The sequence below is a fragment of the Scleropages formosus genome, chromosome 5, assembly GCF_900964775.1.
Source record: "Scleropages formosus chromosome 5, fSclFor1.1, whole genome shotgun sequence".
Classification (NCBI taxonomy): Eukaryota; Metazoa; Chordata; class Actinopteri; order Osteoglossiformes; family Osteoglossidae; genus Scleropages; species Scleropages formosus.
In genome coordinates, this window is record NC_041810.1 from 25,717,299 (window position 1) to 25,739,980 (window position 22,682).

At 54.7% G+C, this 22,682-nt stretch overlaps 1 protein-coding gene across 5 annotated transcripts in view; it reads left to right on the forward strand.

Moving 5' to 3' along the window:
- Positions 1–528: 528 nt before the first annotated feature.
- The window catches only part of brsk2a (BR serine/threonine kinase 2a), a 96,468-nt gene continuing 74,314 nt past the window's right edge, over positions 529–22,682 (forward strand). For all 5 annotated transcript variants that reach the window (XM_029251684.1, XM_029251685.1, XM_029251688.1 and 2 more), the window contains exon 1: positions 529–785. In XM_029251684.1, coding sequence (XP_029107517.1) covers positions 692–785 — 94 coding nt within the window. In that variant the 5' untranslated portion in view covers positions 529–691. The remainder of the gene's footprint in view (positions 786–22,682) is intronic.

The window sequence follows — 22,682 nt, forward strand, 5'->3', positions numbered from 1 at the left end:
AAAACCTGTGCTTTCAGGATAGGCTCTGGACCACCGCAACCCTGTGCTGGACAAGCAGTTAACTGTAGTGAGCGAGTTATTAATAATGGACAGATGAATGAATGAATGAATGAATGGTCTTTCTATGAGCACTGACGGTACAAGCTGGACTGGGGGGGGGGGTCCGAATTTGAAATATCTCTGCAGAGAAGGGAAGGGGGGCGCTGTGACCCCTTCGCAGCGACACCCCGGTTCTACCAGCGTCTCGTGCTCCTGCCACGTGGACCGCGGCCGTGGGGATGTAGTGTCGGTCTGACAGTGAGGTGTTTGGTCGAAACCCATGCTGGTCCGTACGCGGCGCTGCAACACCGGCACAGATGTGGAGGGGTTGTGTGTGTGTGTGCGCGCGGGTTTCCCCATCAACACAACACACACACATGCAATAGCATTCGCGGCGAAAGAGAGGGAGTGAGGGAGAGCGGAGGGGGGGAGAGGAAGGGAGGAGTCAGTTCAGAGCCCCGCCCACCGCAGTCCACACTGCCGCTGAGACTCGGAGAGACACGGAGACGCGCAGCGCGGCGGCAGTTTGCGGTGGGAATAAAAGCGAACCTGGAGGCGCGCGCGCGAGGCGGCGGCGGACGGAGCGGACAGGGCGCGGGCCGAGCGGCGTTCACCGAGCGACGAGGACTGCGTCGTCATCACCTTCATCATCATGTCTTCTCCGGGGAAGGAGGGCAGCGGCGCGCCGCACGCCACGTACGTGGGACCCTATCGGCTGGAGAAGACGCTGGGCAAAGGACAGACAGGTGTGTGTGTGTGTGTGTGTGTGTGTGTGTGTGTGTGTGTGTGTTGCGTGAGGTCGGAACGAAACTCGCTGCGCCTTCCCGTGTTTGCGGGCTGGTGGTGGTAACACACCGCCTGGCTCTTCACGGTCCGCTGCTGGCAGCAAAACCGGGATGATGACGACGATGATGATGGTGGCGGTAGTGATGAGGATGATGAGGAGGAGCGGGTCTGCAGTGTGTGACACACCGGCTCTCATCCGCCCCCCGGCGCAGTGCGCGTTTGAGCCGGTGCGTCAGTGCGCGTTCCTGCGTGCGGCAGGTGCACGTTGATCTGATCCCCCCCCCCCCCCCCCGCGATGCTGATGATGCTGAGGACGCTGATGATCACTGCTGTGGCACCCAGTATACAAAGCGAAGCCTGCATTTACATGCAGTCACAAACGAACGTGGAGGGGAGAAGCGAGCGCGCGGACCCTTTAAACGAGCCGGTCCCGTCATCTCCGGCGGGATGCGAACCCACAGAGAAAACACTAGAACCGAGCTGTGATGGGTTCTTCTGCTGGGACGTGGAGGGGCTGCGCCTTTTTGGGACTCTGTGTGTGTGTGTGTGTGTGTGTGTGTGTGTGTGTGTGTGTGTTAGCGCGTTAGCGCGCGCGTGGGAAGGGAGGTTCAGAAACAAGGCCGGTTCTGACGGGGATGCCGAGGTGACCCACAGTAGGCTAGCGCTGTCCGTCCGTCCGTCCGTCAGTCCGCGCGCGCGCCGGGCCGCTGTGTACCCGGCGACAATAGGCGTTACCTCCTCCTCCAGCCCTGAGCATCCCTGGTCATCTCTCTGGCTTCCTCCGTCTCCACAACCCTCCGTCAGCATCTCCAGTATCCCTGTAACCCCCCCCAGCTGGCAGTGGCGAGTGGCCCCCACTGTGCTCAAACGAGTGCTGCCAGACCTCACCCCCCTTCTGCTTTACAGGAACAGAAAAAAAACACACACACTCGCTCCTCAGCTCTTGATTTGGCAGTCTGTTCCTGCATCACGCCCTGGTCTTTGCTTGGAGTGGTTACCTGAACTCTTCCTCCCTCTTGCTGCACCCTCAATCGTGGTAATTACCCTGAGTTACTACAGTAAAACACCCAAAATGCTGTAAGCCACTGCATGTTGACATGGACATATATATGTACATTTTATATATGTGCGTGTGTGTGTGTGTGTGTGTGTGTGTGTGTGTATGTATGTGTATATATATATGTATATATATATATATATATAGGGACAGCTGGTGGGTGGTGGGTTCAAATCCCAAAACAGCCGGGAAAGCGCTCCTTCCTGCCCAACACATTCCCCGTGAGCGTTTCTTTTTTTGCCTCGCTAAAAAGCGTGTGTAGAATTGCTGTGTACTCCTGAGGTTCTTCAGATCCTTCGTGCTGCGTTTCCTGGACTTAAATACCTTCTTTATGCTAACGGTTTGGACTTTTGGTGATGGGCTCTAAACCGGGGCTCGTATGAGGGGTACTGAACCTTTTCTGGTTTTTTCATACTTATTGAGCTAAAATTTGCCTCCCTGCAATGGCAATATGTAAACCTTTCTGCCCTTGTGTGTGTGTCCGTTTGTGTCCATCCGTCCATCTCTTCTGTCCGCATAAACACAGGCACAGAAACTAACATCGCCGTAACCCTTCCCGCTGTACATACTGAATAAGGCTCCTCGGTGTCACCTGGGCGCACCTGGTCAGGTGCCGGTGCCGTGCAGCGGGTCCCGCTGGTCGCTCGTCGGCCGATTCGACTCGAGCCGCAGGCTATTTATAGCGCAGGGAGGCAGAGTCCGGCTGATCGGGGAGCCGCGTTGATTATGCGATTAGGCCGACGCACACATGGCCCTGCGCTCAGCGTGCCCGTAATCTCCCGCGTCAAGGTCTTCCTGTGGCACGCGCTCACGTGTGCTGGTGAATGCGGGGCGGTGGAGCGGGGGGGGGTGCTGAGCGCAGGGGAAGGAAACTCGGAACAAACACGATGCCCTTGTTTTTGTCCCGTCTCAGCAGGGGCCGTTCCGGCTCCCGGTTTCCGGAGAGCCCGTGCGACGGGCCATTTGGCTCGTGCGCTCGAGAGCTCGGGGCTCAGGTGAAGGCCGTTGCCCCCTGGAAGCTCTCGGGGACGTTGTTCCTGAACGGATTTCTCCCGCGCGTCTCTTTTCCTTCCTTCCTGCGTGCGCGGGATGAGCTCCGCCTTCCGCTACCCCCTGCTAATTAGCGCCGTGACGCGTCCGCGCCGTCCTGCTTCGGAGCCTGAATAAATCATGGAGCTCGATGATCACTTATGAATAATTTTTCAAAGTCCTCTATGTCTTTGTGCTCGGTGGTGATTTTTGGGAAAGAGAATATGGTTACTGTACTTTTATTAGCGCTCTTGCTCGGAAAGGGTGATTATTATGGCGGCACGAAGCCATAGAGAGCTCGTTTGCTGTTGGTCCGCTGAAAAAATGCCGCCTGCTACAGGGGGAAGTGTTGATTAATTTCTCGCCGAGTCGCTTTTGCATTTTGAGAACTAAGCATTCTTACGCGATTATCGAGCTACTGCGTGTTTTTTCAGCAGTTAATTTTGAGAGTAATGATGTTCTCGTGTAGGAACCACGTGGCAGCTCAGTCCTGCGCTGGAAGCCGTCTGCTGTTGCCGCGGCGATGGCTCGGCTCTGATGTGAACTCCCGTAGATATTGACAAGGTACTTGTCCGTCGGCCCTCGCGCCTCATGTTAATTGATCGAGGGGGGGCCTCGACGTGGGCGGGGAAAGTTCTCGTCCGGCGCCGAGTGATCGGTGACGCCGCGTCACTTGGATCGATGTCGGTCCCGAGATATTCCGGCTCCCTCGAGGAGTCCGTGGAGCTGCATGGAAATATCGGTTACCGTGATGTTGATGATGGAGGGTGGAACACGCTGTCAGTGGAGCCGCTGCGTGGTACCCGGTCGCCGCAGTCGCCCCCCCTTGTTCGCAGCTCTTCGCTGCTTTCTGCTCCATCGTGGTATTGGTTCAAGTCCCGGTCCGCTGCCGTTTTTGCCCGTTACCATCTCAAAAGCGTGGTGTTCCCTGCGTTCTCGGCCCAGGTACCAGGTGCTAAAAGATGCCGGATGCTGGAGAACAAGGTGTCTTTGCTGACGTGCCAAACTTGGCTGCTGGACACGGAAGCGGAGGCCCGATACGATCTTATCGTCGAATTAGGCACCTTCCGGTAAGCATTCTGAAGGCACGGCCGGAGGGTGGGGGTGGAGGGTCAACGGAAGAGCGACGCAGAGGACGTGGCGCCAAGGATGGCCCATATGTCAGGACAGGGCCCTGTATGCAGGTGCTGGTGGTCGGAGCTACCGGACGGGGTTGAGGAAGATGCCTCGAAGAGGACCTGCCCCGGAAGCGGCGCTCCCGTGTGCCGGAGCAAGTTCTCCAGCCAAGTGATTGTCAGCAGGAGATCTCCTGCTCGTCATTTGTGGAGCGGTTATTTAATTTAGGTGTCAGTGGCTGCCGCCGGTTCCTTCCGCTCACGTCACGTGGCGCTGCCGGTGAGAGCTTTTACTTACCAGCTCGGACGCCGTCACCTACTTATCGATGCGTATTGTTGACTGTCAATGCAGGGTGACTTTTATTTTAAAAATAATTTCACCTTATGTTACTGCCACCCCCCCCCCCCCAGGATGACTCACGGGCGGCGGAGCGGTGGTGCCGGAAAACGAGCCGTACGCAAATGTGCAGTTAATTGCCTGCATATTCCTGCTGTCGAGCTCAATTACGTCACTTTTGCGGCGGTGCGATGGGTAACTGCGGCGTCTCAGAGGTGAAGGTTTGCCGGTGCCACTGAGAGCCTGTGCGTGCGCGTTTTATGTGGTGGTTTGTCAGCGGTGCCTTCTCCTGTATTGGCTTAGCTGGTACCGTCAAGAGAAGCGACATTCGCAGCGGGACACTTGGCGCGGTCCTTTCTCTCAGGTCTAATGGCAGCTTCCTTCTCGGACCTCTTTGAGGTTCAGGCCTCCAGGCGGTTGGCCGAGTGTTGCCTGCGGGGGTGTTTGAGGTTTTTTCGGTCATGTGGTGGTGGGGGGGGGGGGGGGGGGGGGGGTTTGGCTCTACTCCAGCTGGCCAATCTGCCTCTGAAGGTCTCCTCTGATGTCCATCACAAACATCTGGAGGAGCAGCGAGATGCTGCTGTGCTCCACAACATCACAGTTACAGCTGAGGGGAGGTCCCTCATGGGGTTCTTACTTGCACTACAGGGACGACCGTAGAGGAGGGGTTTCGGGCGCAAAGCAGGACGTTCTTCCTCAGCAGAGACATGTCCGCAGCAGCTGGTCCCGTCCATCTCTCCCGGCTGCATCTCGTCCCCTTGTTCCATCGTGCTTCCCGCGGTTCGAGACTAACCCTAAAACCATAAGCGCTCGCGGTCCTCCCTGGACCGCGCTGCCCCGACTCGGACAGAGCCGCGATGACGCAGAATCGATTCAAGGGAGGAAATTTATTACAAGATTGTTGCGGATGGATGAGAGAGAAGGAAGCGAGGAGTTAAACAGGAGGCCTGGACTGTTCTCGCCGTACTGCCGTTACCTCTAAGTATGAATTACTTTCATGTTTATTAATTATTCAGCTATCTGAATAGCTATCTTTTCTCCAGAGCAACTTACAATATTAAGCTGCTTACCCCGATTTACCCATTTATACAGCAGGGTAAGTACCGTGATCATGGGAGTTATAGCGGAGGGACCCTGGTTCGAACCCTGCTAACCCTCTAACCACTACGCCCCCTGGTGGCTCATTAAATCACTTCTCAATCACTTGTTGTCCTGAGGAGGAGACACTTTGTGTCGTGGGGGGCCTCGGTGAGGAGTCAAGGTTCAACAACCACGGTTGACTCCCACGTAGCGGTATCTCCGACAAGGAGACAAAGGCTTCCGTTGGAAATGAAACTCGGCAAATCCGACATCTTGTTCCGTTTCTTTTATTTTCCCTTTTTTCGGAATGAGGAGAAAATTGTCGAGTCGCCGCGGTCAATTTCTCCCTCGACTGCGATATGCCGCGGTACCGTCCAGTCCTCCTCTCGGCTGAACATCAGATTGAGTTTTTTTTTTTTTTAAAAAGAAAGACCAGCAGGGGGCGAAGTGGTTACAGCTGCACACTTCCACTCGAAGGACCCGGGTTGGAATGCCACTTCCTGCTGTAGTTCCCTTTATCAAGGTACTGAACCGGTACAGTAAAAATGACCTTACTCTAAATGGCTGAACCAGTGTAAGTAGTTTTCACCGCTGTGTCACTTCGGAGATGAGTGAACAAATGAATAATGTGGTTTTATATATATATAATATATAAAAAATTTGTTTTTCAGATGCTTTGCTTGCTACGTTGCTAAGATGCTGTGGGAGACTTTGCTTCTCCCTCAATACCCGTTTGTTACCCCCTCAGTGTTTGCACATGATTCCCCCTCCCACAACGTCTCGGATCTAAATTGTGCCGCTGCGTGTGTGTGCGCGTCTGTGTGTGTCGCTGCTGCCGCCCTTTTGGCTCAGCTCTTTTCCTTATGGTCCCTTTTTAGGTGAACCCCGACGTCCGCAGCGCAGTCTCGCAGGGCGGTTGTCATGGTTTCGCCGTCTCGGAGATCACAGCGTGGTGGCGGGGGGTCAGGCTCTCGGCCAGCCGTCCCATCTCCGCCCGCCCCGCCCCGCCCCGCCCCGCCGGGGCCATCCTGTCCTTGAGCATCAGAGGGGCCCCTCATTAAAATACCCCCCATTCCACGGTGGGAGGGTGGGGCAGTTTGATGTGATCTGCATTTCGGGGGAGGGGGGGGGGAGGCTGTTCTCAGGGCTATTTGGGAGCAACGGCAGATTTAAAATGACTCAACTTTATCCTTAGGATCATTAGGATCGTCAATTTGCGGTCAAAGGAAACGTGCCAAACTGGTGGTTTCCTGCTGGGGGGGGGGGGGCGGTGGTGGCGGGGGTGTAGTCCCGGGGGTGTCGCCTGGATGGAGGAGAGGGAGGGGTCACGGTGCTCTGTGTGTGTGTCGGCGGGTCTTTTAGGACCCCCAGCTCTCATACCCCTCCCTCCTTGCGGAACCGCTGGACCGTGTGTCACCCGGTCATACTCTGGTGCTCCTTGTCCCCGTGACCGCAGGCCCCCAGGGTGGGTGTGTGGGGGGTCAGAGGTGGGTCTCGTCCCAGGAGGGACTGAGGGAAACGTGTGAGCGTCACCTGGCTTCTATGTTTGCCCCCCCCATCATTCCAATTTCAATTATCTTTTTGTGCCTTTTTTGACAAATTTGACACACTTGTATTGCCACAGCGATGGTCGAAGAGTCAAGTATTTAGCGTTGTTGGTAATAATACCAATACCATGGTATTAATACCATTATGAATGGTATTAGAAATGAGAATGTATTTTTAAATAAATGAAAATACATTAAAAAGTAGAAAATGAATAAAATAATAGCAATATTAGCAATAATATTAATCTAATAGGTGTGTGGTCTCATTATAATAAACACACACACACACACACACACACACCCACACACAGTTTTCTCCCTCTCCCTGGTGACACTAGCAGTACTTTCAGGCCCAGTGTCATGTTTGTTGTCTAAGTGGACATAAATGTGTGTTTGTGCAGCTTGGCATTACCCCCCCCCCATGACAAGTGCAAACCCCGCAGTCACCGAGTGCTGGTGTACAAGCAAGGTTGAGCGGTTTGTAGGTAGGTCTCTACCCCCTGTAAGGAATATGGTTTGGAATGGGGGGGGGAGTGGCTGTTCTCTCTCTCTCTCTCTCTCTCTCTCTCTCTCTCTCACCCACCCTTTGTTTCCAGGTTAGACTCTGGACCTGAACCCCTCCCTGTTCGTGTGCCTCCGGGGTTAAAGACGCGACACCCGGACCCCCGCGTTGCATAAGACGTCACGAAATACTTGTGTAATGTGATTATAATGCGACATAATGGTGAATGCAAGCGGAGAGTTGCGCCTCGTACCCTGGCCCGTGCTGCGCCGTGTCGTTGCTGCAAGGAAGGTGCCAGGACACAGAGCAGCGGCTTATGGGAAAGAACAGACGGCGCCGCCAGGTGACTGCGGAGGTGTGGAGATGCCCCCCCCCCCCCCCCCCCCCGGGTACGATGGCGGCGCGGTGCCGCTGCGTGTGCGGTCGTGGGGCAGATTCCCTGCCCAGATGGCTGGGGTCCTCTTCATCCTTCTAAGCGGATTATTTTTTTTAGGTGGTGGTGGTTAGTGCTGTTGCGCAGATTCGCTCTCCCTCCCCCGCAAACTTTGGTTGGGGGGGGGGTGTCGGGATGAGAGAGGGAAAGGGAGGAGGGGCAGGTCAACGGGAGCAGTCTTTGGGGGGGATCACCACATCCATTATCATTTTAAATCCAGAGGCAACAGAAGCCGCCTGATCTGAAGCAGCTCTCGCTCGCGCTCTCACACACACAGATCACCCTAGCCAACCTAGGCCACAAGGGATTGTGGGATTGCCTGGCAATAACCTCTGCAGATGAGTGTGGATATGTGTGGAACCCCCTTGTCTGATTTTGCCGCTTTTATTACCCCGCCGTTGCCATGGAAGCGGCCGAGCGACGCGCGCATCTCCGCACGTGCACCGAGAAACGATACTCGCACCTTGCTCCGAAGATGGAGGAAGGGGCCGCCGCCCTGGCCCCCACAGTACCCGGCAAGCACCGGGACCGCTCAGGAAGCGGGAGCCTCGAAGAGGGACGGGTTATAACAAATCAGCGTTTGCGCACACCTACCTCTCCGTTGGAGGCAAGTTGGGGGTCTCCATGGCAACCGCGGGAAGGCTACGCAAGTGGAAGTATGCGCTCCGCGGCCCCCTTCCGCCCGCTTCCCAGCGCTTAGCCGGGGGCCTCGGGCGCTATTGATCTGAACGCCTTCTACATGGTCCTCTACCTCTCAAACATGGGTCCCACAGGCCCCGCCCCTCATCGAGCCCCTGGCCCCTCCCATATTTACTCACTGACCAGACAGCGATTCCAGGGTATTTTATAGCAGAGAATTATGTCCGCTGTGCCTTTTCGGAACTGTAAGGATGATGCTGGGGAGGGGATCAGTCTGTGTAAGGATGTTTAACTCTCAGTGACGGGGCTAGCAGGTGCTGTAGTGATTAAAACCGACACCCAGCACTCAAAGGACCCAGGTTCAAATACCACCTCCTCTTGTAGTACCATTAATCAAGGTATGTACCTGAATTGATACAGTAAGAGTTACCCTGCTGTATAAATGGGTAAAACGGGCAGCTCACAGGGTAGTGCATTGACTTGCTGCCTTCGGATCTGAAGGTTGTCTGTTTAAATCTCGCCTACTGCTGCAATACCCATGAGTAAGGTACTTTACCCTAAATTGCTCTAGTAAAAACTACATAGCCGTATAAAGGGGCAAATAATTGTACGTAGATGAATGTTGCAAGTGACTGGAAAGAAGTCAGAGTAAATGTAGAAACATGTAGCCACCTTCGCGCAAAGTGTCATATAAATAAAAAAGACCCCTTGTAGCCCCCTTCTCTCCACCCACTACCTGTGTAGTGGGATGGGTGTTCCCATGGCGATGGACGCAGATAAGACGGAGGTTGTTCTGGCGTATCATGGGTAGCGATAAAGCTCCCTGCGTGCAGCGGGGGATGGGAACCTGACAAGGAATTAACCACAAGCGCATTAGTGGTCCGTTGGCGTCAGTGAGCGTAGGGCCGATGGTGGCAGAAGTGGGATCGTCCAGAGGGCGCAGTCCCGCACCACAGGGGACGCGCTCAACAGCCGCAGCTTCGTTTGCCGCCTTTATTGGCGTGTTCCGCCCCGAGGCAGCGGCGACACGGCGGGTTGGGGACACGACTCGCACGTGTTACTCATTGCCGCTTCCAGGACCGACGCTGGTGTCGTACCCTAGAGAAAAGCACGCAACCCGAGCGGCTGGGGGCGACAGCAGGTGGAGTAGCGTTTTGAGGCGCGGCTCTGAGGCGTACGGTGTTCGCCGAGCCGCCTCCTATGTGTCTTGAGCGCAACACATAAAAGACGAAACGATAAAACGGGGCTGTAAAAGAGCGTTTAAAGCAGGGCCGTTTGGTTTGATGATGGGGCCTTAAAGCGCAGGGGACGTGCGCCGCGCTCGCGCCTCGTTTTACGGCGGGAACCTGCTAATCGCTCGTGAAATCCGAAGGAACAACCTGTAGGACGCAGTAATTATCAAGCGGCGAAATGTCGCCGAGTCGTAATGGCGAACATTTTTTTAATGGCATCGCTCGCATGTTTCTTGGGGGGACCCTAAACGTGTAATGCCTTATAAACATGCTGTTTCTTTATTCCATCGTGAATTTACTAGTCGTCGTCTTTTTTTCTCCTCCATCCCATGTTTTCAAAGCTGTGATTGGTCAAAATTTTTTAATGGAGAATTTTATTTATTATGAATGAATAAATCTGACACTTTCCTCCAAGTGTGTGGTTTGCATGCTGTGCCACTTACACTGATTTACCCATTTATACAGCAGCTGTTAGTAATTTCTGCTGTATCAGTTCAGGATAATTACTTTGATTAAGTGAACTAAAGCAGGAGATGGGATTTGAACCCAAGGCCAAGGCAGCAGCTTTGACCACTGCACCGCCCACTGTCCCATTTTGGTCTTTTTGAGGGGGAGAGGACCCCCCTTATCTGCCTTTACTCTCCATCCTTCGAGAGCAGGTGCCGACTGCCTTCCGGCTTCGACCGAGTTTCACCTCGTTTGACCTTGAATGTACAAGTCCTCTGTTTAATCTGCCGCCCGTCCCACTTCCGCCTTGCGGAAACACGGTGTTAATGAGGCGTTAATGAAACTGGAAATGTTTCCTCCAGAAGTGCTTGCGGACGTGCGGTCTGGACCGCGTTCGCACCAGCAACGGGGAGCCGAGCGCCGCCGTGCCGGAGCAACCGGGACGCCGCGTTCAGGGGACTCTGGGACCGGTGCAACCTTATTAAAAAGATAAGAAATGTGTTGCGCTTGACACTTCTCTCTCATAGCGGTCCAGGTGCCCGCTGCGACCGGCTGACCTGGCTGGACCATATCTCGCTTCTTCAAAAGGCACCGCTTCCACAATAAATCAGCTCAGAGCTTTAATTAAGCGGTGCTCCCTGAAGGCGGCCGGTGCGTTAGGACACGAGGGAGAACGGGCTGCGGCACTCCGGTCGACACGCGGTCCTTCGCAGGTCCTGCCTGGCGCTCTGCTTCCTGTGGTAGGAAGTATCATTCACTTATGTGATACTTTCCCCAGACTGACTCAGTGTGACGTTTGTACCCTAAGGTACTTAGTGATGCACCTATTTATACAGCAGGGTAATTTTTACCGGGTAAGTACCTTGCTGCACGATGGAGTGTTCGATCGGAAGGCAGCAGCTCCAACCGCTGCACCACCTGCTGTCCGTCTCCCCTTTGGTCTATCCGGGGATTTACAGAGCGTTCTGAGGCCCAGAGCCGTACGAGTTCCGGCACTTTCCATGCGCTCCTTTGTCTGGCGGCTAAGGAGCCGCTGGATGCTGAGTGACAGGTGCGTCCCCTGTGGGACACCAAGGTCTCCTGAAACGTCATGTAATGACAGTAAAAATATTCCATCTCTGCACACCGTCCTGTGACGTCTCTCGGCTGTGCGTGAAAAATTAAGCAGAAATTTAAGAAATCGTTCATTTATTCTGTGCTTTGCATTTATTCGCTTTTTTTTTCCCTTTTTCAAAAACCTGCAGTTCGAACCGACGACCCACAGCGCTTCCCTGCTCTGCAAATGAATCCTTTCCAGATGGAAACCGTGCCCTGCGGGATCAATATACACATCTAACCTGCATATTCATCAGGAATCCACCGGGTTCGAGCAGGGAAGCCTGGGTGTTGACCCCCCCCCCCCCGATTGACATATATTGCATATAGCTGCGCACATGTTTGTTCATTCAGACTCTTTAGGTCGATTATGTTTATTCCAGCGAGCAGGAGATGAAGCGGTCAACTCGGGCTCGAGCAGCTCCGTGCCGTGGGGGGCGTGGCCCATCTCGGCTGGGTCCGGCCCGCGCCGATTCCGTCCTCGCTGAGGCTGACGTGCTCGACGATGCGCTGCGGCGGGACATTTGGGGCACGTTAAGGAGATTATTCAATTAGGAGGGCGATGGCGTGACTCACAGGTGCTTCTCGTGGGTTCGATGCCATTGCAGCTCATGGGTTAGCATGGAGACACAGTTGTTTGTGTCTAACGGCGGAGGGAGCCTAGCTTGGTCCTGTTTCCGTGGCGACAGGGAGACGCACACAGGCACATTCTGGGGTCCCGTTGAAGGGGGCAGGACTGTCTCATGGCCACGGGTTTGAGCAGCTTCCCAGACGCGGTGGTTCTTAAGCTGGAATCCGCAATCCAGGTCAGAGCAGAAGGGGGCGGGGCTTGGGGGGGGGGGGGGGGGCTCAGTGCACTGAGTGACGTCCACGTGGTCCAATCAGAGGAGACGAGTCCTGCTTAGCAAACCCCCTGGCCTCGATTCACACAATCTCTTGATCTCGCTCTCCTCCTCACTTTCCAATCTGTTAATCTGTAGATGGTGTCCAGTCTTTTACCATAGTATCGTCGCGCCAACATCGCTTATATCCTCTCTGCATGTTCGCTGTGTCTGCAGGACTCATTTTAATGTGGTGATTTCCATGTTTCTCATTGGGCCTCGTGGTCATAATGAACCCAGTATTCCACCCACCTGTCCATGACTGACCCCTGTTTGTCCACTGAGGTTCGAGGTGGTCCAGAACCTATCCCGGAATCACGAAGCGATGAACAGTTCTTGATGGTGAATGAATTCATAATTTTGTTTTATTTGGTTGTCCATGTACTTCGACCTCGTGCACCCGGCGGTGCCACTCTTGCCGCTCGCCATGCCGTGTGTGTCCTGGCCGGTGTGTTTTATGCGCTGAGATCAAACGGTGCACACCCAGAGTGAGTGCTAGACCCTCAGAGCGTGTTGGGCTCCGTGCCCTGCTGTGCTCAGCTGTGCTGCTGCTCTTGCCCTGCAGGGAGGGACTGGCCTGCATTACACAGCACTCGTAGAGCAAGTCGTCCTCCTGCATTTCTGCGGTCTCCATGGTAACCCTGAGCAAGCCTGTGTGTGTGTGTGTGTGTGTGTGTGTGTGTGTGAGAATGTATGTGAGTCTTCGCGCTTTGCATATGTGTGCTCAAGTTTGTCCCTTCCTGTGTGTTTCTGCATATGTGTTAGAAAGGTGCCACATCTGTGTGGAACTTTCCGGCACATTAATGTGGAGTTAATCTCTCACCAGAGAACCGCCACTTTGTGTGTGTGTTGCATTTCCCCTCCGGTGTTTCCCTGTGCTCCGCCCTTTGACCCCGTTGGCCCCTCCCTGGGAACATCTACTGGACGTTCTACAGCCAGCAGGGGGCACAGTGGTTAGAGCTGTTGCCTTTGGACTCGAAAGGACCCGGGTTCAGATTCCACTCCCTTCTGCAGTTTCCTAGATCGTGGTACCAATTTACCCTAAACTGGTAGAGTAAAAATTACCCAGCTGTATAAATGTATGATGATGGAGATGGATTGCGGTGACCTCCGGGGAAATCGGCTTCACCACGGAAAACCGTGAATCTCTCTCACGGGCTTTGACCTGATGAACCCTGACCTGGTGGGCCTCGACCCCACCGGTTGTCGCACTCATCCACCTTCGAAATAAACGACCCCCCCCGACCATTTCTGGTTTGCACTTGGAGTAACGGTTCTCAGCACCAAGCTGAAACGCGGATCACGGCGCGACCGTTTCCGTGGCGACGTCCGGCTGTTTCGGCAGTACCGTGGACACGGACACTGCTGCGCCGAGTCATTTGGATCAATTATGGGTGACACGGGTTTGATTTGCCCCCCGGGTTCAACAGAGCCCCCCGGCGGGGCGATGTGCTCTCGAGACCCCCCCGGTGCTTCTGTACGCCACCCGTCCCCCCAGGCGTGCCGTGTTCCCAGCATCCTCTCTCCATGTCTAGCGGCGCGAGACGACCTCAGACTCGCATTAAAACGTAAAGAGTTTTTTATTATTGATTTTTCTCGGTGCTCCACTTCTCACGAGGGTCAGACCCCCCCCCCGCCTCACTACTCTTAGCTCATGACTTATTTATTCATGCATATTTATATTCGCACTTGTATTGAGGCTGTCGCGGGTTGTCCAGGGTTGGCTTGGATTACTCTCCTTTGGAGGAGGGGGTGGGATCGGCACCTTTTCGTTGCTATGAGAGTGAGGTAAAAGTGCTCCACTGGGGCTGGCTGCACCCCCTCCACTCCCCCCCCCCCCCCCCCATCCATGGTGGGATTGCATCATTAGCGGAGCAGCCTGCGGCGCGCCTGTCTACTAGCGCTGAAGCTGACATCTCCCCGCTTCAGACCGAGCCTCAACACCCCCGAGTGCCCGCCCCAGCGCTCCCTCCTGTCGGCCCCCCGACTGACAGGTGGAGGACAGGGGATTGGTGCCGAATTTGCCTTTCAAAACAGTGGGTGTCGCTTCCTCCCAGACGCGGCGCTTTTCCTGGTGCCACACGGTCGGTCGGTCGGTCGGTGGGTGGGGCACCACTCAGGACACTGGCTTTTAGGCACGGTTCTCACGGTGATGGTAACTGGCGCTGCAGCCAGCAGGGGTTTGTGGGGTCACGAGAACCACCTGTGGTGGAGTTGCACCGGTAGGGAATGGAGTCGCATGTTGACCACTGGCCGTTTGCGAGCAGAGTGTCATGGGTTCGAATGCTCGGAGCTTAGCGCTTGTGCCCCTCTGTAGATGTGCAGGGCCAGAAGAGGGGGCACTGTGTACAAACACTGCAGCGGAGATCGTGCGCTCTCCTTACACACACGTGTGTGGCCATGGTTGCGCTTCCCCCTCCCCCCCCTTCCTTGGGTCTCAGTCCGTGAACGGTGTGGGTTAGGTTCTCTGCTCTGTCGTCGCTCTGTGTTTCCGGCTCTTTCTCTCTCTGCTCTTCCCAGAAGATGCTGAAATTGGGCCTCGACGCCCCACTGGGACTGCTGCAGGAGTTGGGGTCGTTGCCCTCTGACATACTGCTGTCTCTGAACTGACCTTCAGACTGCTGAACACTGGTCGTTGCCTCCTCTAGATTTTACTGTCTTTACTGTCCTTTACTCTCCTGATTCTCCTTCCACCTGTCAGTAGGACTCTGTTTTGTACCTCACTTCAGACTCTAGGATTAGACCCCAGCTCCTATAGTGATCAAAAGTATCTTTCTTTTTTTCCGGCTTCACTCTGCTGACCGCTGACCGCACATCGTGGCTGTGGTTCTGTTCAGGGACTGCGGGTTCGTGGCTCGGCGGCAGCGGTGGCGCAGGCCCTGTGAGCCGCGGTGGCCATCGGCGAGCTGGATGATGTTGCCGTCAGTTTGGCTCCCGACGGTCGTCGTTGCCCTGAGTGACGGGGCCGTGGGGGGTGGGACGCGGGATGGGAGGTCGCGCTCACAGCCTGGCTCTGCTCTCCTGGGGTGAGGAGTCAAGTGGTTGCCGGTGATGGGCTGGCAGCTGGCAAGCGGGCGGTGTTGAGGTTCGAACACTCGGTCCCTTTCAGCTGTGACCATCAAGGCGCGTGCGTGCGTGCGTGTCCATGGAACTCTCTCCCGCTGACTCTCTTCTGGTTTAATCCGAGTTGCTCTCCAGCGGAGTCCTCCACCCCCACCCCCTCCCCCAAATCGATGAATAAACAGCCTTGATATGAGCCCGGACTCTCCTGGACAGCAGGTGGCGCAGCGGTTAGGGGTGCTGCCACCAAAGTTCGAATCCCACCTTCTGCTGTCCTGCACTTGATCAAGGTACTTACTCTTAATTGATACAATAAAAATTACCCCACTGTATAAGTGGGTAAATCAGTGTAAGTCATCAAATAAATGCATAAAACACCGAAGTATAGACATCCTTCATCTGGAAGGCTAAACGTATGGGTGTGTGTGCTGTAGTTTTAGGTCGCTGCCGCCTGCTGGGGGTGTGTGTGACGGGCACTCGGTTGGTTTCCTCTGACCGCAAAGAGCGCTGCGACAGCAGGTGGGTGTCCGATGGCAGCCGTCCGCCAACGACATTCGAGCGCACCTGACCGTCTTCGGGAACAGGCTCCTTCGCCACACCTCATCCGTTTCTCATCCTGCCTCGTCCCTCTTCTTCGACGCCGTGTCTGTCGACCACCTCGCTCCCCGGACCCGGGTTCGGGGGGTAAAAGGGGGCAGGTTTCAGCGTCAACCGGGCGTGCTCCTTTCCGTCGATGAGCGATGAGCATCACTCCAAGCGGTGGCATTTTAATTTATTTTCACGTACATGAAAGCGTGGTGCCAGGGAAGGGGGGGTCCGCAGGCGCTGTGTCCTTGAGCAGCTGTATTTTTAGCCGCCGCCTTCCCTTGTTTGCTGCGGAGCCCCCCCCTTTTCTCCAGCTTCCTGTTAAAAGGAGCTGGTAAAGTGGTGCCCTGTGACGGAAAGAGGGCTCTTTCCACTGATGGCCGTAAATCAGGCTCCACTGGGGGGGGGGTGGGGGCAGGGCTTTATATCATAGTGCTGGCGGAGGGGAATCGCGGGACTGAGGAGGCGTGGTCGTCGATCAGTCGGCGGGTGGGCGAGGGAGAACGAGCAGCAAAGGGAGGAACCGTTTGTGTGCGATGAGGGCTGTGGGGCGGGGCCTGTCATTGGGGGCGGGGCACTAAAATGATTGGTTGTGACCCTTTGCATGTTTTCTGTGGTTGCTGATTAATTTCATGTTGTGACAGCCCCCCCCCCCCCTTTCCCCCCTTGGCTGCTTAATACTCCGTCTGATAAATATGCCATCCTGGGAGTAAAAGTAAGAATCACGACTTGACAGAAATAGCAGTTTTGGTGCTGCTGCTAATAATAATTCCCACAAACAGCCGAGGGCATAGAACACCTGTGTGAAACGCGGTTATTTTACCTCCCGGAATGATTGCGCATTTGAAATGTGCAGCTGTTTCGGTGCCTTAACGAACTGTCTGACGGCTGTCAAACCTCCCCGTGTGTAAAAGAGAGGGAGAATAATGTGGATGTGAACCAGCGCCAAGGTGGCCGAACTGTAAAAGTGAACCTCTTGTGATGTTCTCGACGGGTTCGAGCGCAGGGCTCTTCATTAGAAGGAGGCGCAAGCTCCCGAACCGCGTGACCTCCTCGGGCTAACAACGCGTTCTGGCGATCGGCGGATGAGAATGCAAAGAACTCCGAGGACAAGAACCCACCTACTTTACGTTCCCGACCGTGGAGGGTGTGAACTGACCATGACGCTGCCATTTGCTAGCAGAGGATGGAAAGGCTTTCCTGTGGCCCACGGAGATGCCTTAACCGCACTTTGCTACACTGTCGTGTACCTGCATGGTAATATTGGTGGACTTGGGGTACCCAGTGCACTTAGGGGTAAAATTCCGCAGTGCTCTTTTATTACCGCTAGATGTTTTATTGGCGCAGTTCTAAGTATCACGCTGTAGGGTCCAACAGCAGAGCCCCTCCTGAAACACCGAGATCCTTCAATCCCATGTCCTTAAGAGCCACACGCACACCATGTGTTGGCGGTATTGAAGGAGATCAATGTAGCGTTAAAAGCCTTTCCAGATATTGCGTATCGACTGCCTCGTTATACCTTGTTTCCTTGAGCTTCTTTGGGGTGACTGGGATCTGATCTTCCCTGAGAAGCCAGTTCCAGGGGGATTACAGGGATTACCCTGGTACAGAACACCAGTGTCCCATTCAGAAAGAGCCTCCTTCAATCAGTGTTCAGGTGCGTTCCACACCTATTGTCACAAGTGTCATGTGGGAGGGAGGGAGGGAGGGAGGGAGGGAGGGGTGGAGCCAAAGACCCTGAGAAAGAACCTCCCAGTGCGGTGAAAAATATTTTAATTTTACACCTGGTTCTGATCCGTTGCTTTGCTAGTTGCCCAAAGTCACAAACCTTCACCCCCCCCAACCCCACAGTTGGGTTCTGGAGCAGGGCCCCTGCTGGGATGTGAACTAACTACCTTCCGTTTCCATGGCTGCGCACTCTCATCTTCACCCATAATGCTTTAAAAATTGTGGCAGCTGGGCATAATATTTACTTTTCATCTGCGGAACATCGTGTGCCCATGAATATTTCACGTTTTCCGGAATGTCAGAGTTTTCCATTTGGGAAGCTGCAGTCCAACAGGTGACGCCTTGATGATATTGCTTTAAAATGCTTGGAAATGATTCCCCCACCCCCATCCTCACTTAAAAGCATTATTTCCCACATCACCTCCCCCATCCTGTTGTCTTTGTCGATATCAGGAAGCGCAGTGGCGGCTGCCCTCGACACGAAGGTGTTTCTGGAGGGAGGCACCGCCGAGCGCTTACGAACACGGTGAACCCCAGTAAGATGCGGCGAACGCTCTCCTGAGTGTCGGGGTTGCTGTGGGGGAGATGGCGGATAAATATTGATCCCTGTCGAAGGTGTCGGCTCAGCGGATACCCTGCGTGAGCCTTCATAGCTGTTCGGAAGTATCCGTGGTGGTCTGTGCGTCCCTGGACTGGGGCACGAGGCTGAATGGATCCTGCGCTCATGAACGCATCCTCTCCAACCTTCCGGATGGTTCCGTGTATGCTGCCAAAAAAGTGGCAGTTGTGCTTCGTGCCGGGATGCGTGCAATGGTTCCTTTTACTTTTTCCTTTCTTCATATTGTTTGATCACTCACCAGATGGTTAAATCTCGAGGGACTTCACCCTTCAGTTCTTGTGGATTGGTTTACTGAACCAGTGTAAACGGTTTACTTATTACGATTGTACCGTGTGTTTCATAGTACCTGAAGTCTCTGGGGTGCAGGTATACTTGCCTAACCTGATGCCAACTACTGCCCTTTCTTATGAACTCATGAAATGTAACTGGCATACTCTGTGCAGAGTTCAAAATCTTGGCGATCCGTCCGTCTACAGGCAAAATCGCGATCCGTCCGTCTACAGGCAAAATCACCATCCGTCTGTCTACAGGCAAAATCGCCATCCGTCTGTCTACAGGCAAAATCGCCATCCGTCTGTCTACAGGCAAAATCGCCATCCGTCTGTCTACAGGCAAAATCGCCATCCGTCCGTCTACTCCGTCTACAGGCAAAATTGCCATCCGTCCGTCTACTCCGTCCACTGGCAAAATCGCCATCCGTCCGTCTACTCCGTCCACTGGCAAAATCCCCATCCGTCCGTCTACTCCGTCTACTGGCAAAATCTTGGCGAGCCGTCCGTCTACAGGCAAAATCTTGGCGATCCGTCCGTCTACAGGCAAAATCACCATCCGTCCGTCTACTGGCAAAATTGCCATCCGTCCGTCTACTCCGTCTACAGGCAAAATCGCCATCCGTCCGTCTACAGGCAAAATCGCCATCCGTCCGTCTATAGGCAAAATCGCCATCCGTCCGTCTATTGGCAAAATCGCCATCCGTCCGTCTACTCCGTCTACAGGCAAAATCCCCATCCGTCCGTCTACTCCGTCTACTGGCAAAATCGCCATCCGTCCGTCTACTCCGTCCACTGGCAAAATCGCCATCCGTCCGTCTACTCCGTCCACTGGCAAAATCGCCATCCGTCCGTCTACTCCGTCCACTGGCAAAATTGCCATCCGTCCGTCTACTCCGTCCACTGGCAAAATCGCCATCCGTCCGTCTACTCCGTCCACTGGCAAAATCGCCATCCGTCCGTCTACTCCGTCCACTGGCAAAATTGCCATCCGTCCGTCTACTCCGTCCACTGGCAAAATCGCCATCCGTCCGTCTACTCCGTCTACAGGCAAAATCGCCATCCGTCCGTCTACTCCGTCTACAGGCAAAATCGCCATCCGTCCATCTACTCCGTCCACTGGCAAAATTGCCATCCGTCCATCTACTCCGTCCACTGGCAAAATCGCCATCCGTCCGTCTACTCCGTCTACTGGCAAAATCGCCATCCGTCCGTCTACAGGCAAAATCGCCATCCGTCCGTCTACTGGCAAAATCGCCATCCGTCCGTCTACTCCGTCTGCAGGCAAAATCGCCATCCGTCCGTCTACTCCGTCTACTGGCAAAATCGCCATCCGTCCGTCTACTGGCAAAATCGCCATCCGTCCGTCTACTCTGTCTACAGGCAAAATCGCCATCCGTCCGTCTATAGGCAAAATCACCATCCGTCCGTCTACAGGCAAAATCGCCATCCGTCCGTCTACTCCGTCCACTGGCAAAATCGCCATCCGTCCGTCTACTCCGTCTACAGGCAAAATCGCCATCCGTCCGTCTACTCCGTCTACAGGCAAAATCGCCATCCGTCCGTCTACAGGCAAAATCGCCATCCGTCCGTCTACTCCGTCCACTGGCAAAATCGCCATCCGTCCGTCTACTCCGTCCACTGGCAAAATCCCCATCCGTCCGTCTACTCCGTCTACAGGCAAAATCGCCATCCGTCCGTCTACTCCGTCTACTGGCAAAATCGCCATCCGTCCGTCTACAGGCAAAATCTTGGCGATCCGTCCGTCTACTCTGTCTACAGGCAAAATCGCCATCCGTCCGTCTACTCCGTCTACTGGCAAAATCGCCATCCGTCCGTCTACAGGCAAAATCTTGGCGATCCGTCCGTCTACAGGCAAAATCACCATCCGTCCGTCTACTGGCAAAATCGCCATCCGTCCGTCTACTCCGTCTACAGGCAAAATCGCCATCCGTCCGTCTACAGGCAAAATCGCCATCCGTCCGTCTACAGGCAAAATCGCCATCCGTCCGTCTATTGGCAAAATCGCCATCCGTCCGTCTACTCCGTCCACTGGCAAAATCGCCATCCGTCCGTCTACTCCGTCCACTGGCAAAATCGCCATCCGTCCGTCTACTCCGTCCACTGGCAAAATCGCCATCCGTCCGTCTACTCCGTCTACAGGCAAAATCGCCATCCGTCCGTCTACTCCGTCTACTGGCAAAATCGCCATCCGTCCGTCTACTGGCAAAATCGCCATCCGTCCGTCTACTCTGTCTACAGGCAAAATCGCCATCCGTCCGTCTATAGGCAAAATCACCATCCGTCCGTCTACAGGCAAAATCGCCATCCGTCCGTCTACTCCGTCCACTGGCAAAATCGCCATCCGTCCGTCTACTCCGTCTACAGGCAAAATCGCCATCCGTCCGTCTACAGGCAAAATCGCCATCCGTCCGTCTACAGGCAAAATCGCCATCCGTCCGTCTACTCCGTCTACTGGCAAAATCGCCATCCGTCCGTCTACTCCGTCTACTGGCAAAATCGCCATCCGTCCGTCTACAGGCAAAATCGCCATCCGTCCGTCTACAGGCAAAATCGCCATCCGTCCGTCTACTCCGTCTACTGGCAAAATCGCCATCCGTCCGTCTACTCCGTCTACTGGCAAAATCGCCATCCGTCCGTCTACTCCGTCCACTGGCAAAATCGCCATCCGTCCGTCTACTCCGTCCACTGGCAAAATCCCCATCCGTCCGTCTACTCCGTCTACAGGCAAAATCGCCATCCGTCCGTCTACTCCGTCTACTGGCAAAATCGCCATCCGTCCGTCTACAGGCAAAATCTTGGCGATCCGTCCGTCTACAGGCAAAATCACCATCCGTCCGTCTACTGGCAAAATCGCCATCCGTCCGTCTACTCCGTCTACAGGCAAAATCGCCATCCGTCCGTCTACAGGCAAAATCGCCATCCGTCCGTCTACAGGCAAAATCGCCATCCGTCCGTCTATTGGCAAAATCGCCATCCGTCCGTCTACTCCGTCCACTGGCAAAATCGCCATCCGTCCGTCTACTCCGTCTACAGGCAAAATCGCCATCCGTCCGTCTACTCCGTCTACAGGCAAAATCGCCATCCGTCCATCTACTGGCAAAATCGCCATCCGTCCGTATACTCCGTCTACAGGCAAAATCGCCATCCGTCCGTCTACTGGCAAAATCGCCATCCATCCGTCTACTCCGTCTACAGGCAAAATCGCCATCCGTCCATCTACTCCGTCCACTGGCAAAATCGCCGTCCGTCCGTCCACTGGCAAAATCGCCGTCCGTCCGTCTACAGGCAAAATCGCCGTCTGTCCGTCTACAGGCAAAATCGCCATCCGTCCGTCTACTCCGTCTACTGGCAAAATCGCGATGTGTCCGTCTACTGGCAAAATCGCCATCCGTCCCTCTACAGGCAAAAATGATCTGTTTAAAGAAACTTTGGTTAAGACCTTGTTCAAACATATGAAATGTGATTTGAAACTTTCCAGTCACTTTCCAACTCCAAGCACTATGCCCCTCCTGGTCCTAAGCTCTAAATCATTGCGATGACTCCACTGGGTAACTAGCTGCCAGCCTGGCTGCAGTTCTCAGAACCATTTCTCCGGCATGTTCTAGCACCCCCTCTCCCCTCCCCCCGCCTCTTCGTGACTTTGGGAGCGGTCCTCTTATGGGCCGGTCCTATGGAAACGGCACGTCCTTCCCCATTGCCGTCACGCTGCTCAGAGTAAACGGCGCTGTCATAACAGGCTGGCCTGTCGGTGCGGAGATACAGCTGTGGGGAGCTGACGAGTGCATTAAAACAAAACCCTCTCGCACTGCTGTGCGCGTGCGTGCTCGTGGCCACCAAGGGCAGCGACTTAAAATCGTGCGAAAATCACCAGGGAAATGACACGTGAATTGGTGGGGTATCCTTCCGCCGCAGCTTCTCTCCAAGAACAGTCACCCTCGGTCCACGGTGCTCCCTCGTCGCTCTCTCGTTGCTCGCCTGAAATTGACTGAAAAATCTGTTAACTGAAACAAATTACATTTTGAGTTTAATCGCTCAAAATTGAATGATGGCAGGAGATGGGAACTGAAGCACACGGAGACAGGTGTGGATGAGAGCTGAGAGGTGATGGGAGTGATGGAGACTAAGGGGATGGACGCACTCTCTCTCTCCTGCCATGCTGGGAGCTGGGGGACGTCCCT